Here is a 12,750-nt window from a genome sequence, read left to right on the forward strand (position 1 = left end):
TAATGATCTTTGTTGTAACATCTATTTATCTTATAATTCAAGAAAAGCAACAGGGGGTGGCCCTGAGAAGAAAACAGTTTACCACCAGTATGAAGAGTTACTGCGTCCATACATAGATCTAGATTCCATTGTTGGCATCAAGGCTGGTTTTGATACCTCGAGGCACCATGAAAACGGTGAGAAATCCAAACATTTAACATGTTCTCATATACTTCCATCTTGTATCTTCAAGATAACCAACTGGTGCACAATTGTGTGTGTTTAAATGTTTTTAAAATGGTTTAAATCTTTCTCAAAGTAATATTTTTAATAAAAAATGTTGATCGCCAGTAGCTATCCGGTTAACCATTTTGTTTTAAATTTATTTGGAAGAGGGTGCTGACAAAAGGCAGTTAGTGTCAGAAGCAGAAATTGAAAGTGACCACTCTTTGAATGCACAGCCGTCTGTCTACTTCCAGGTGGAGGATGATCCACCAAGCAACCCTGAGGAATCAATCACCCTTTTCCTAGAAGAATCTAGTCATGAAAATGCTAGTAATGTAAATGCTTCTGAAGTAATGCCAAACCCAACTGTGACCAACCATATAACTTTAGATACACCCATCCTGGGTACTCCTGATGTGGTTGCTACTGAACCCCCAGAGTTAAGCAGACCTAGAGACAGGAGAACAATTTGTAGGACACGAAACATGGATAGGGAACAGTACCATTTTGATAGAGAACAGAGTGATAGATTTCATAGTGAACAACAAAATTTTAGAGAACAGCTCATGCAGAGATTGGATAACCTAAATAGTAACATATGCAAATCTAATATTCTCCTAGAGCAACATAATGCAGCTCAACACACCTATCGCCAGCAGAAGCTCTCCTTTATGGCCAAACTAACTGAACTCTTAGAAGCACATCTGCCATCTCCTGGTGAGCAATCTCATAATGCTCGGAATCTAACCAGCAGCAACCACAGCAGTTTTGTATGTGAAAGTATTATCGAAAATGATGCTAATGATAATTTTACTATTCAGGATATGTAAATGTTATAAGAAGTACAATTTTTTTTTTTTAATACATTTCACATAATTCACAACTGAGTTTGAATTTAAAGAGCTTGCAAACATTTGTTCTTTAAATTTTTACTCAGCACGCAACATTGTGAAGTCATATATTGCCCAAAGTTGACTGCTATATTGATGCTTTCTCCAGTTAAATATCTCATTTGACCATGTCGTTGCAGATCTGTACCAAATATGTGTAATCAACATGACGTTTGTATTTGAGTTTTAGATGTTTCAATGGCCATCATTGATCAAGCTGGTTGGATGACCAATGAAACGTCTTTAGACAGTTATGTAGCTTTGATTTTATTTTCAATAGATATACAATTAATGTTATATGGGAATTTTTCTATGACATTATTGCCAAGGTTGAGAATTATGTGAAATCTATTTTTATCTTTCAAGCATGTTCTAGTATTCATTACTGTTACCATTACGGTTTTCCGAATTGTTGGTATATACACGTTGAAATGCAAGTGCAACAATATTGTCAAATATTTGTTTTAACATGTATATTTTTTGTTCGAAAGCAGAACCATTTTTTTGTTGTAAGGCAAAAAAGTGGTAGGATTGTTGAAAAGTAGAAGTGAACTATCAATAATACTAGAGTTGAAGTTACAGAGTAGAGATATAATTCATCAGCACTACATAAAAGCATCAATCATATTCGTTCAATAGGAGAATACATCACATTAACATCACGTCTACGCATTTGAAACAGACAGAGTTGTCCCTTTGTCACAGCAGAAAATCTGGAAAATGTGACAGGTTTTTCATGCTTTTCTTCCGTCAGGAAGGCACACTATTGGTTCTAAAAAAATTTTTTTATATATTTTATCCACGTGGATGTAAATTATTGATATTTTCACTCAAGTGCTTGGATTTGTATCTGTACTCTGTGACTAAACTGCGCCGTCCATTGTTGTTGTCACAGCAAGGACCATGTTTCTCTGTGTGGTTTTCAAAAGTAATGTGTATTTTCTCCTATGAAGAATAAAGCAAAGTAGCTGATAATTGCAATCTTGATATCACCTGTGTTTCTGTAAAGTTTACCACAAAATATACATATTTTAGTTGCTGACGTCGTCTTCTTCGCCAGTAGTTTAATTCATATTAAAAAAACAAACATCCAAATGGTTCCATACTCCATCTTGCCCAACCATATATTTTTGATGTTGTGTTGGCTGTAATTTGATTTTCTGTTACTTTTGAAACCACATGTTATTGGTATGGAATGTAGGTATCATTTCCTGACTAATGAGGTTAAAAATGTTTCTGCAAGTTGTAGACGACCGCTTTTCCATCTTTCAAATGCCCTGCCTGGAGTAGTTAACATTTTAACTAACGTGCATTGTTTCTCAGTAATGAAATGAGTGATGGTAACTGCGGTGTGGGGTGGAGAGGAGAAATTAAAATATATATAACATTTGGGGTAATGGTAGATGACTATAGGCAACCAAAGGTAGAGTTAAGTGATCAGTGATGAAGGTGATGATATACAAAACAATAAATCACACCAAAAATATAATATTATGATTCAATTATTGTGTTATTTATTGGTTTGCATATCAACGGCTTCTTTACAGGTCACTTACTCTCCTTACCTTAGGTTGGCTATAGCCATCTGCCATTACGCCAATTGGTGGTATTTATTTTAGTTTTATTTCATTTCTCCCCTCTCCCACACAGCGCAGTTAACAGCACTCATTTCATTCACCATCTTTCTGGCAAGGACAGGTTTCAGGCAACTGCAGCATTTCAACTGTCTTTGGCACACAGTTCGGTCTTCTATTTTATTGCTTCTCACTAATGTCAAAAAAATGTTGGTACTTATTAGCAGATGAACAGAATTTTTGCGTGTATAACCCACACTTACACTTGTTGCAATAAAGAATTCAAACACACTTTTGTTTTGTAGAAGACTTTTAAGTGAAACTTTTATTTTATATGTTTGAAACTGTTAATGTTGAATGTTTTACAAGATAAAAAATAAATGCAAAAGAAGTAAAACAAAGTAAAAATACAAAAACAAAATAAAGATTAATTTTTTGGCAATTTTTGTACTCCTGTCTTAATTTTATGTTATTTCTCCAAAGTTTTTATAGTTGGGTTAACCTGAAATGAGAAAAAAAACATCATTGGTTAAGATTTGACATTGATAAACAAGATCAGCCCAAATAATTCATTTTACAGCATGTCTGTCTCTTCAACTTAATAATGCAAGTTTGTGATCATTTCTGATGATGTTTGGAAAATTAAAAACATGTTACGGTGGTTTATTACCTGAGAAATAGTTTGTAATCAGTTTACTTCTTGCTGCGTTTCCCCTGTGATCATTTTCCACTGGAATTGTGGGCATGTCATCCTCCACTGTGGTGTCTAGTTCCTCTTGTAGTCCTCCATGCCTTGCAATGTTATGGAGAATGCTGCATGCTAGGAACATATCAGCTACAGTAGGTGTTTGTGATATTGTGCTTTTAGCACGACAGCGTCGCGCTGATACTCGGCGACAGGGTGCCGAGATCTCGCCGACATCTCACACTCACTGGAATAGTGACAGCACATCCCAGCAAGCCCGTCATAGAAGCGACGGGAGATCCGACTTGGATTCCCGCCAATTCTACACGTGTGCGGCGTTTGTTATGAATCCTGAGGGGGAAGTCCCCGCCGGATTTTAAATAAAAATCCGGCATGGGTCCCCCCCTCAGGAGCATACCGGGCCCTTAGGTCTGTTATGGGTTGTAAGGAGAGCCCCCCTACGCCGAAAAAAACGGCGTAGGGGGTCCCCCTACAATCCATACCAGACCCGTATCCAAAGAACGCTACCCGGCCAGCCAGGAAGGGAGTGGGGACGAGCGAGCGCCCCCCCCCCTCCTGAGCCGTACCAGGCTGCATGCCCTCAACATGGGGGGGTTGGGTGCTCTGGGGCAGGGGGGCGCACTGTGGCCCCCCCACCTCAGAGCACCCTGTCCCCATGTTGATGAGGACAGGGCCCCTTCCCGACAACCCTGGCCGTTGGTTGTCGGGGTATGCGGGCGGGAGGCTTATCGGAATCTGGGAGCCCCCTTTAATAAGGGGGCCCCCAGATACCGGCCCCCCACCCTAAGTGAATGAGTATGGGGTACATCGTACCCCTACCCATTCACCTGCAAGAAAAGTGGTAAAAACACAAATAAACCACACAGTGTATTAAAATATTTTATTAGTCTGCTCCGGAGGCCGCCCCCTGTCTTCTTTATTAGCTCTTTTACCAGGGGGGGCTTCTTCTTTGACGTCTTCGGGTGGGTGGGGGCCGCCGTCTGGTTCTCTTCCACCGCCGGGGGGGGTGGCTTTTAAAAAAGCCCCCACCCCCCCGGCGGGTTTCCTCCGGCGTCTTCGGCGGGGCTCTTCTTCTTCCGCTATCCCGACGGGTCTTCTCAACTCTCCGGGGTTCTCCTTCTGTCTTCGCCGCTCTCCGTTGTTGACTCGGCGCACCCCGGTTCTTCGTATCGCTGTCCGGTCCCTTCTTCCGTGTTGTACGTCTTCTTCCGTGCTGTGAGTTCTTCTTCCGCGCTGTGACGTCATGTTCTTCACTTCTCTTCTTCTCCCGATGTTGACTCGCCGGTCCTCCTCGCTGAAATGACGGATGCGCGCCTTGCATCGGACCTATATAGGCCTCACAGTCCCATCATGCTCTGTACCTACCCATGTGATACCTACCACATGGGTATCACATGGGTAGGTACAGAGCATGATGGGACTGTGAGGCCTATATAGGTCCGATGCAAGGCGCGCATCCGTCATTTCAGCGAGGAGGACCGGCGAGTCAACATCGGGAGAAGAAGAGAAGTGAAGAACATGACGTCACAGCGCGGAAGAAGACGTACAGCACGGAAGAAGGGACCGGACTGCGAGACGAAGAACCGGGGTGCGACGAGTCAACAGCGGAGAGCGGCGAGACCCCCCGGATAGCGGAGAAGACCCGTCGGGATAGCGGAAGAAGAAGAGCCCCGCCGAAGACGCCGGAGGAAACCCGCCGGGGGGGTGGGGGCTTTTTTAAAAGCCACCCCCCCCCGGCGGTGGAAGAGAACCAGACGGCGGCCCCCACCCACCCGAAGACGTCAAAGAAGAAGCCCCCCCTGGTAAAAGAGCTAATAAAGAAGACAGGGGGCGGCCTCCGGAGCAGACTAATAAAATATTTTAATACCCTGTGTGGTTTATTTGTGTTTTTACCACTTTTCTTGCAGGTGAATGGGTAGGGGTACGATGTACCCCATACTCATTCACTTAGGGTGGGGGGCCGGTATCTGGGGGCCCCCTTATTAAAGGGGGCTCCCAGATTCCGATAAGCCTCCCGCCCGCATACCCCGACAACCAACGGCCAGGGTTGTCGGGAAGGGGCCCTGTCCTCATCAACATGGGGACAGGGTGCTCTGAGGTGGGGGGGCCGCAGTGCGCCCCCCTGCCCCAGAGCACCCAACCCCCCCATGTTGAGGGCATGCAGCCTGGTACGGCTCAGGAGGGGGGGGGGGCGCTCGCTCGTCCCCACTCCCTTCCTGGCTGGTGTCAGGGAAGGTTCCCCCTGCTGGTGTTACTGCTATGTTATCCTTGGGCTGCAGTACTGGCGTCCACCAGCGGGGCGTTCTTAGCAGTGTGGAGCACACAGCCCTTCCTGCGTTCAGGTGTGACCTGAATGCAATCAGCACGCCTCTATAAATACCCGGCGTGTGTAATCACTCCTCGCCCTGGTATCGTCATACCTCCTGGACCTGAGCTTGTATTTGACCCTGATTTCTGGACCTGATCCCTGGACCTGATCCTTGATCCCTGCCTGGACTTGTCCTCCCTGTGTCCTGATTCCTGTCCCCATCCTTACCCATCTACTGACCTCCCATGTGTATGACCTTGGCTTGGCTCGTTTATGAATACGGTATTCCCCTTTATTTGTACATACTGTTTTGTCGTTTTATTGTGCACTGGTGGTTCACACATTTGTAAATAAACACCTTTATTTCACTACTCACCTTGTTTGGTTCCTCTGTGCGGTCACATAGTCTGATCTACCAGCATTCCTGACAGTATACCAGGGCCTTCCCTTGATCAGACGTGATTGCTTTGAGGAATCATACTGGTGTAGTGTGTGGCTCTAAAGATGGATTTCAATGAAATCATTTACTATTCTCTGCTGGCAGAGGAGGATGAGGAGTATTGTCGCCAGGTTTTTGAGGGATGGACAAGTGACCAGCTGATGGAAGCCATCCGATCAGCCCATTCCATGGTGGATCAGGGTTATATGTCTTATGATGATGTTCAGGCATTAATCCGTTTGTGTGTAAAGCCAGCCCTGTCATTTATTCCTGATGGCAGTGACGATTTCTCTCCCCCCTTCAGTCATGACCAAGTTGAATCCTTGATATGGTTATTAGAGGATGATCCAGTTTCTTTTGATGAACATTATTCCTCTTGTTCCCAGCAGAAGTTGTCTGAGTGCATTAGTTCAGTGCAGTCTCTGATTAGACAAGGTGTGTGTGAATCTGCTTTTGTTCAGCCTGTGCTGCAGGCCTGGTCAGATCTCCTGATTCCAGCAAATCCACCTGTTTCCAGCCCTGCCATTAACCACTCACCTTCCCAAAGATCCATCTGTCCATCACCAATGGCAACCCCAGTTGAAGCTCAGTATACACTGCTTCCCACCAGATACCAATATCCAGTCTCTGCTCCCTGTACCTATCCTGCATACAACCCACCTGTCTCTTCTCAGCCGCCTACTAACCCACAAAAACTTCCTCCAGCTACTGTTCCCTCTACTCTGCCATATCCCAATCCTCCTTTCCAGTCCGCTGCACCCCTTACCTACAGAGCTTCTGTGGCTAAGCCCAAGAAAAAACGAAAGTTTTTCCCAACCAAGATGATCCTGCCAGTAACCCAACCTGTCTCCACACCAACCAACCTGCTCCAGTCTGCTTGCATGCCAGCTGAACCTGATTCTGCCAAACCTCTACCTGCTATGCGGCCAGTTTGCCAGCCTGATCCTGTATGCCAGCCTGAAGTTCCTGTGCCAGTTTGCCAACCTGAAGTTGCTGTGCCAGTTTGCCAGCCTGAAGTTGCTGTGCCAGTTTGCCAGCCTAAAGTTGCTGTGCCAGTTTGCCAGCCTGAAGTTGCTGTGCCAGTTTGCCAGCCTGAAGTTGCTGTGCCAGTTTGCCAGCCTGAAGTTGCTGTGCCAGTTTGCCAGCCTGAAGTTGCTGTGCCAGTTTGCCAGCCTGAAGTTGCTGTGCCAGTTTGCCAGCCTGAAGTTGCTGTTTCAGTGCCATCTGCCCTGCCTGTTTCAGTGCCATCTGCCCTGCCTGTTTCAGTGCCATCCGCTGCCCAGTCTGAGGTGTCCCTGCCCGCTGCCCAGCTCGACGTCCCGGAGCCTGCTGCCCAGCTCGACGTCCCGGAGCCTGCTGCCCAGCTCGACGTCCCGGAGCCTGCTGCCCAGCTCGACGTCCCGGAGCCTGCTGCCCAGCTCGACGACCCGGAGCCTGCTGCCCAGCTCGACGACCCGGAGCTTGCTGCCCAGCTTGACGACCCGGATTTTGCTGTCCAGCTCGACGTCCCGGAGCCTGCTGCCCAGCTCGACGTCCCGGAGCCTGCTGCCCAGCTCGACGTCCCGGAGCCTGCTGCCCAGCTCGACGACCCGGAGCCTGCTGCCCAGCTCGACGACCCGGAGTCTGCTGCCCAGCTTGATTTGCCCCTATCTGCATCCCAGCTTGATGTACTTTTTGCCCAACTTAAGATTTCTGTACCCGCTGCCCAGCTTGAGCTGCACTTTGCCCTGTTAAAAGTCATGGACTTTCATCCGGCCCAACCTGATGTGACTTTATCTGCTGCCCAGCTTGACACCACGGACTTTCCCCAGCAACATCTAATTGGAGCGTCCGGAGGCCGCTCCTTTGGGGGGGGGTACTGTCAGGGAAGGTTCCCCCTGCTGGTGTTACTGCTATGTTATCCTTGGGCTGCAGTACTGGCGTCCACCAGCGGGGCGTTCTTAGCAGTGTGGAGCACACAGCCCTTCCTGCGTTCAGGTGTGACCTGAATGCAATCAGCACGCCTCTATAAATACCCGGCGTGTGTAATCACTCCTCGCCCTGGTATCGTCATACCTCCTGGACCTGAGCTTGTATTTGACCCTGATTTCTGGACCTGATCCCTGGACCTGATCCTTGATCCCTGCCTGGACTTGTCCTCCCTGTGTCCTGATTCCTGTCCCCATCCTTACCCATCTACTGACCTCCCATGTGTATGACCTTGGCTTGGCTCATTTATGAATACGGTATTCCCCTTTATTTGTACATACTGTTTTGTCGTTTTATTGTGCACTGGTGGTTCACACATTTGTAAATAAACACCTTTATTTCACTACTCACCTTGTTTGGTTCCTCTGTGCGGTCACACAGTCTGATCTACCAGCATTCTTGACAGCTGGCCGGGTAGCGTGCTTTGGATACGGGTCTGGTATGGATCGTAGGGGGACCCCCTACGCCGTTTTTTTCGGCGTAGGGGGGCTCTCCTTACAACCCATAACAGGCCTAAGGGCCCGGTATGCTCCTGAGGGGGGGACCCATGCCGGATTTTTATTTAAAATCCGGCGGGGACTTCCCCCTCAGGATTCATAACAAACGCCGCACACGTGTAGAATTGGCGGGAATCCAAGTCGGATCTCCCGTCGCTTCTATGACGGCTCTGTCTCCATCGCGGCAAGCCAGCTCGGCGCTGGCTCCCGCGATGGGGCTCGTAGGTGCTCAATCTCGCCGAGAAAGAGAGCGAGATTGACACAAAATCGGGTTCACCTACTGTACCTTACTGGGGGAATACTGAAGGAATCCACCAGACAAGGACATGCAACGGAAACGGCTCTTTAGGACACCAAAGCATCTTTCGATAACCACTCGTGTTTTGGTATGAGCAACATTGTAAGCTGCTTCTGCAGGAGAGGATGGCCTGTTGATAGGTGTTAAGAGCCATGGTAGACAGGGGTAACCAGCATCTCCTATAAATTTTAAAACAATATAAGTTTATTTGTAAGTATAGAAGAAATCATGCTAAATCACATGATGTAGTGGCCAATTGTGTGGTCATTTTAGAAAATTTTCCAATGTTAGTCACATATGGATAACATACGTCTAATAAAGCACATTTTAAAATTATTTGGCGGGCAAGGTTCTGGACTTGTACTTTTGATTGAGCATTAATGGTACTTAACTCACAACACAACAGCATACCACAGTTGTGGGCCATGCTTACTGTAGTGCATGTGAATGTTATTAAAACAAAGCATGCTGGAGGAAAAGTCTGCCTGTCATAGATATTTCAATACTATAGTGCAGACCTCATATGGGACTATAACGGAGGACCAGAGGGACATGTCTCTTTCATGTACAATACATATGCACAATGGGGGGGGGGGGGTATTGTTGTGCTTGGTAGTGCTGCTTGATGTTATGCATATTGGGGGATTAACGTATGGGATAGTGTTGAACTCCCAGATTTAAATATTAACTATACATTCAAGTAAATCAACTACTGACACAATTGTTGCATCTTATGCTGCAATCATTTACATATAGGTACTGTACTTAATTCTGGTGGGTGGCTTCTTTGGCACACCTTGGTCATGTGTGTTTTGATAAGTAGTTCCTAGCTCTCTCATGTGATGTCTTAATATGATAGTGTAATACATCACTTAAGCAAGCTTGAAGTAGTGACTACTTTTCAGTGCACACGGAACATGTGGAACAACAATACACCTCACATGAGAAAGGAAAGATTTGTGGACCTTGAACCAGGTGATAGCTAACTAAAAAGTACTTGAAAGTATTTTGGACATTTAAATTCTGAGTTTATTATTACATGTTTTTGAAATACTGATTAATGTAAAGCTGTTGAGCTGTCATGTTACTGATATAGCACTAATGTCAGTCTAGTATGGAATAAAAAAATAAAAAACGCATTTATAACTGGAAAACACACCATAAAATAAACAGTGGAGCACACTTACCCAGCAGCCATCCATTATTTTCTAAGTCCTTGTCCAGAGTATCATATATTCCCGATTGGCGCAATATATGGGCATCATGACAGGATCCTGGAAAGCCGGTGACAACATCACGGATTATGAGGTTTGAATCACAGATCACCTGGATGTTGAGTGAATGGTAAGCCTTACGGTTTCGGTAGATGTGCTCCTGTTCTGATGGGGGACATAATGGCACATGGGTGCAGTCTATTGCCCCAATGACATTGGGCATTCCTGCTAGGTCAAAAAAACCACGTTTAATTTGATCCCGCTCTTCACGTGACTTGCCCATGTGTATGTATTTTGGAGCAAGTTGTCGCAGTGCTTGCAGGACCTCCACCAAGCAGCGGGAAAAACTGGGTTGTGAGATGCCAACAATCTCACCACTGACATGTTGGTATGAGGCCTTTCCTAAAAAATGAAGTACTGCCAAAAAACGCACAAGACCTGGTACTGCATTACTTCTCCGCGTGCGTGTTTCTAGGGCCAAGTGTATTTCATCATACAGGGAATGTATCATGGGAGAGGATAATCTGAATTTGGCTATCACCTGGGTTTCAGTAAATTGATCCAAAAAGGTACGTGAACGGAATACACGTTTCTCTATCTGAACAACATTCTGACGTGTCCTTCTTCGCCTCTGGATCAGTTTCAGTTCAAATAGAGCACATCCAAATGGTTCCATCTTGCACAAAACTCCTAACAAAATTTACTACAAGCCTGAACCGCCAAAAAATTCCTCTCAACAAATGAAATATCGCCTGGGAAATGTCATAACGCCACCCTCAGGGAGGTGCTTATTTAACAATTGCTTAGCGATCGTTAACTGTCTAAAAAACCTTTGTGAATTGCACTTCTGTACATATTTAACGATTTGAGTCGTTAAAACAACGATCAATACGTTCAATAACGACTCAAAACTAAAAATATCGGTTCCGTGTAGTGAAACGTTATTTGATGATTTTTACAAGCGTTAAGTCGTTTAGTGAATTGGACTTGCTTCAATAACGTGTGAAATCGTTTACATAACGACCGGTATCGGCAAAAAAAGCTTTGTGAATTGACCCCATTGTGTCATCATTGTCTCGCACTGGAAAGACAGATGCATCCAACCAACGTCAGAAGAGGGCTCCAGGCATTGTGGTGTCAGGATGGAAAACTCAATGCTTTGTTACTCATCATCATCATAGGGGCAGTTAGGAGATTCCTTCCAGCTAAATGATAAGAGATACATTAATCAATGATGTGCTCGTCTGCAAAATATTATCAAATCTCTCAAAAAAATAAAAGGGTGAACTGCTTTGCATTATTATTCAGGTATACAGCAAGGCAGCAACACCAGAAACTGATATTTTATTTTGGTGGAAGAATCGCCCATCAACTTCTTATAACACTAAAAATTTTAAATGAACTCCGGGGGGAAGTTGGTTTACATGTAATCAATACCAGAACAAAGTCACTCAGGGCCCAGAGCAAAATTGGCAAATTTTGCCATTCACACACTTCACCCAGTTTATTATGATTGCCATGCTCTGTATGCAGTGTTATATGTCACATGCCCCTTACTTCTCTATGTTAAATAGTAATGGTAGCTCTGAGCACTGTATAATCAGGCATGCCTTATTGTCTTTAGCAGCTAGGCTCCCAATCCCAATTGCCACCACGCTTGCCTAAGAATTACTGCACAAATCTGGATCTGCCAATTGGTTTTCATGTGGAACCAGAACTGTACAGTGATGTTGTAGAAAAGGGGAATTGGTATGATTGTGAAAGACTTTACACCCCTGGGCACTCCAAAGGGAACAATAATGTAGCATGCATAGGACCACACTACACTAACCTTCCATATGTTATTTATACACAAACTATAGACAGAAAGCTAAAGTTTCTTCTGAGCCTAAATTAAAGCAGTACTTCAATAACATTGTTTGGGACTACAGGCCCTTTGGTTAACACTTTGGTTATACCTATGCAATCACAATATAGCCTAGAGGATGCAGGGGTCAAGAGTGTATAATGTACAGAATGCAATGGTCAGGCATATGTAATATGCAGCCCAGTGTATGGGGTGCTGGTCTCAGGAATATGTATTGTACACTCCACTCTAAAGCCTCGTACACACGGGCCAGAATCTCGTCAGGAAAAAAAAGTTGTTTTTCCTGACGAGATTCTTGGCAAGAATCTCTTGTCACCTGAGTGTACAGACACTCCTTTCAAAAGAACTGCGGTTCTTTTGGAAGGCAAGAATGCGGTGACGTCATTGCGTATGACGAGCAAGTGCTCGTCAAATTCGACGACGTTGCCGCCATCTTGCTGCATTCTACCTATGCCTAGGAAGCTACTGCGCATGTGTCAAAGTCATTTTGAGCATGCGCGGGTTTCCACAGCGACAGGTAAGTATACACACTCTCGGGTTTCTTGACAGGAAAACACTGCCGAGAATCACGACGAGAAAATACAGAGCAGGTTATCTATTTTTCTCGTCGAGATTTTAGGCAGTTTTCTTGATGAGAAACCTGAAAGCCTTGTACACACGCATGGTATACTCAACAAGAAAGCTCTGCCAGCAGTTTTCTTGCTGGCTTTAAACATTGCTCAGAGCAGCCATTACTATTTAAAATAGAGCAGTAAGGGGCATGTGACTAATAACACAGCACACAG

At 45.3% G+C, this 12,750-nt stretch overlaps 2 protein-coding genes across 2 annotated transcripts in view; one reads left to right on the plus strand and one right to left on the minus strand.

The window, feature by feature from the left end:
* LOC120932849 overlaps window positions 1-1,393 on the plus strand; it is a 4,215-nt gene extending 2,822 nt beyond the window's left edge. The window contains exons 6-7 of the mRNA XM_040345635.1: window positions 43-176; window positions 826-1,393. Of these exons, the coding sequence (XP_040201569.1) occupies window positions 43-176; window positions 826-1,034 (343 nt within the window). The 3' untranslated portion in view covers window positions 1,035-1,393. The remainder of the gene's footprint in view (window positions 1-42; window positions 177-825) is intronic.
* Window positions 1,394-8,863: 7,470 nt separating this feature from the next.
* Window positions 8,864-11,331, minus strand: LOC120930508 (putative nuclease HARBI1). Its single transcript, XM_040341685.1, has 2 exons — window positions 10,072-11,331; window positions 8,864-9,063 (listed from the first exon to the last, which is right to left on the minus strand). Exons 1-2 carry the CDS (start codon window positions 10,772-10,774, stop codon window positions 8,864-8,866), a joined length of 903 nt encoding a protein of 300 aa, XP_040197619.1. The 5' UTR covers window positions 10,775-11,331.
* Between the last annotated feature and the right edge of the window lie 1,419 nt (window positions 11,332-12,750).

Source organism: Rana temporaria, chromosome 3 (assembly GCF_905171775.1).
Source record: "Rana temporaria chromosome 3, aRanTem1.1, whole genome shotgun sequence".
Taxonomy (NCBI): Eukaryota; Metazoa; Chordata; class Amphibia; order Anura; family Ranidae; genus Rana; species Rana temporaria.

Bases quoted from the DNA above. Each gene is read 5' to 3' on its own strand.
- LOC120930508 (XM_040341685.1), bottom strand. From the start codon at position 10,774: ATGGAACCATTTGGATGTGCTCTATTTGAACTGAAACTGATCCAGAGG. The intron at 9,064-10,071 runs GTAAGTGTGCTC...TAAAATTTATAG, and splicing joins AAATAATGGATGGCTGCTGG to GAGATGCTGGTTACCCCTGT.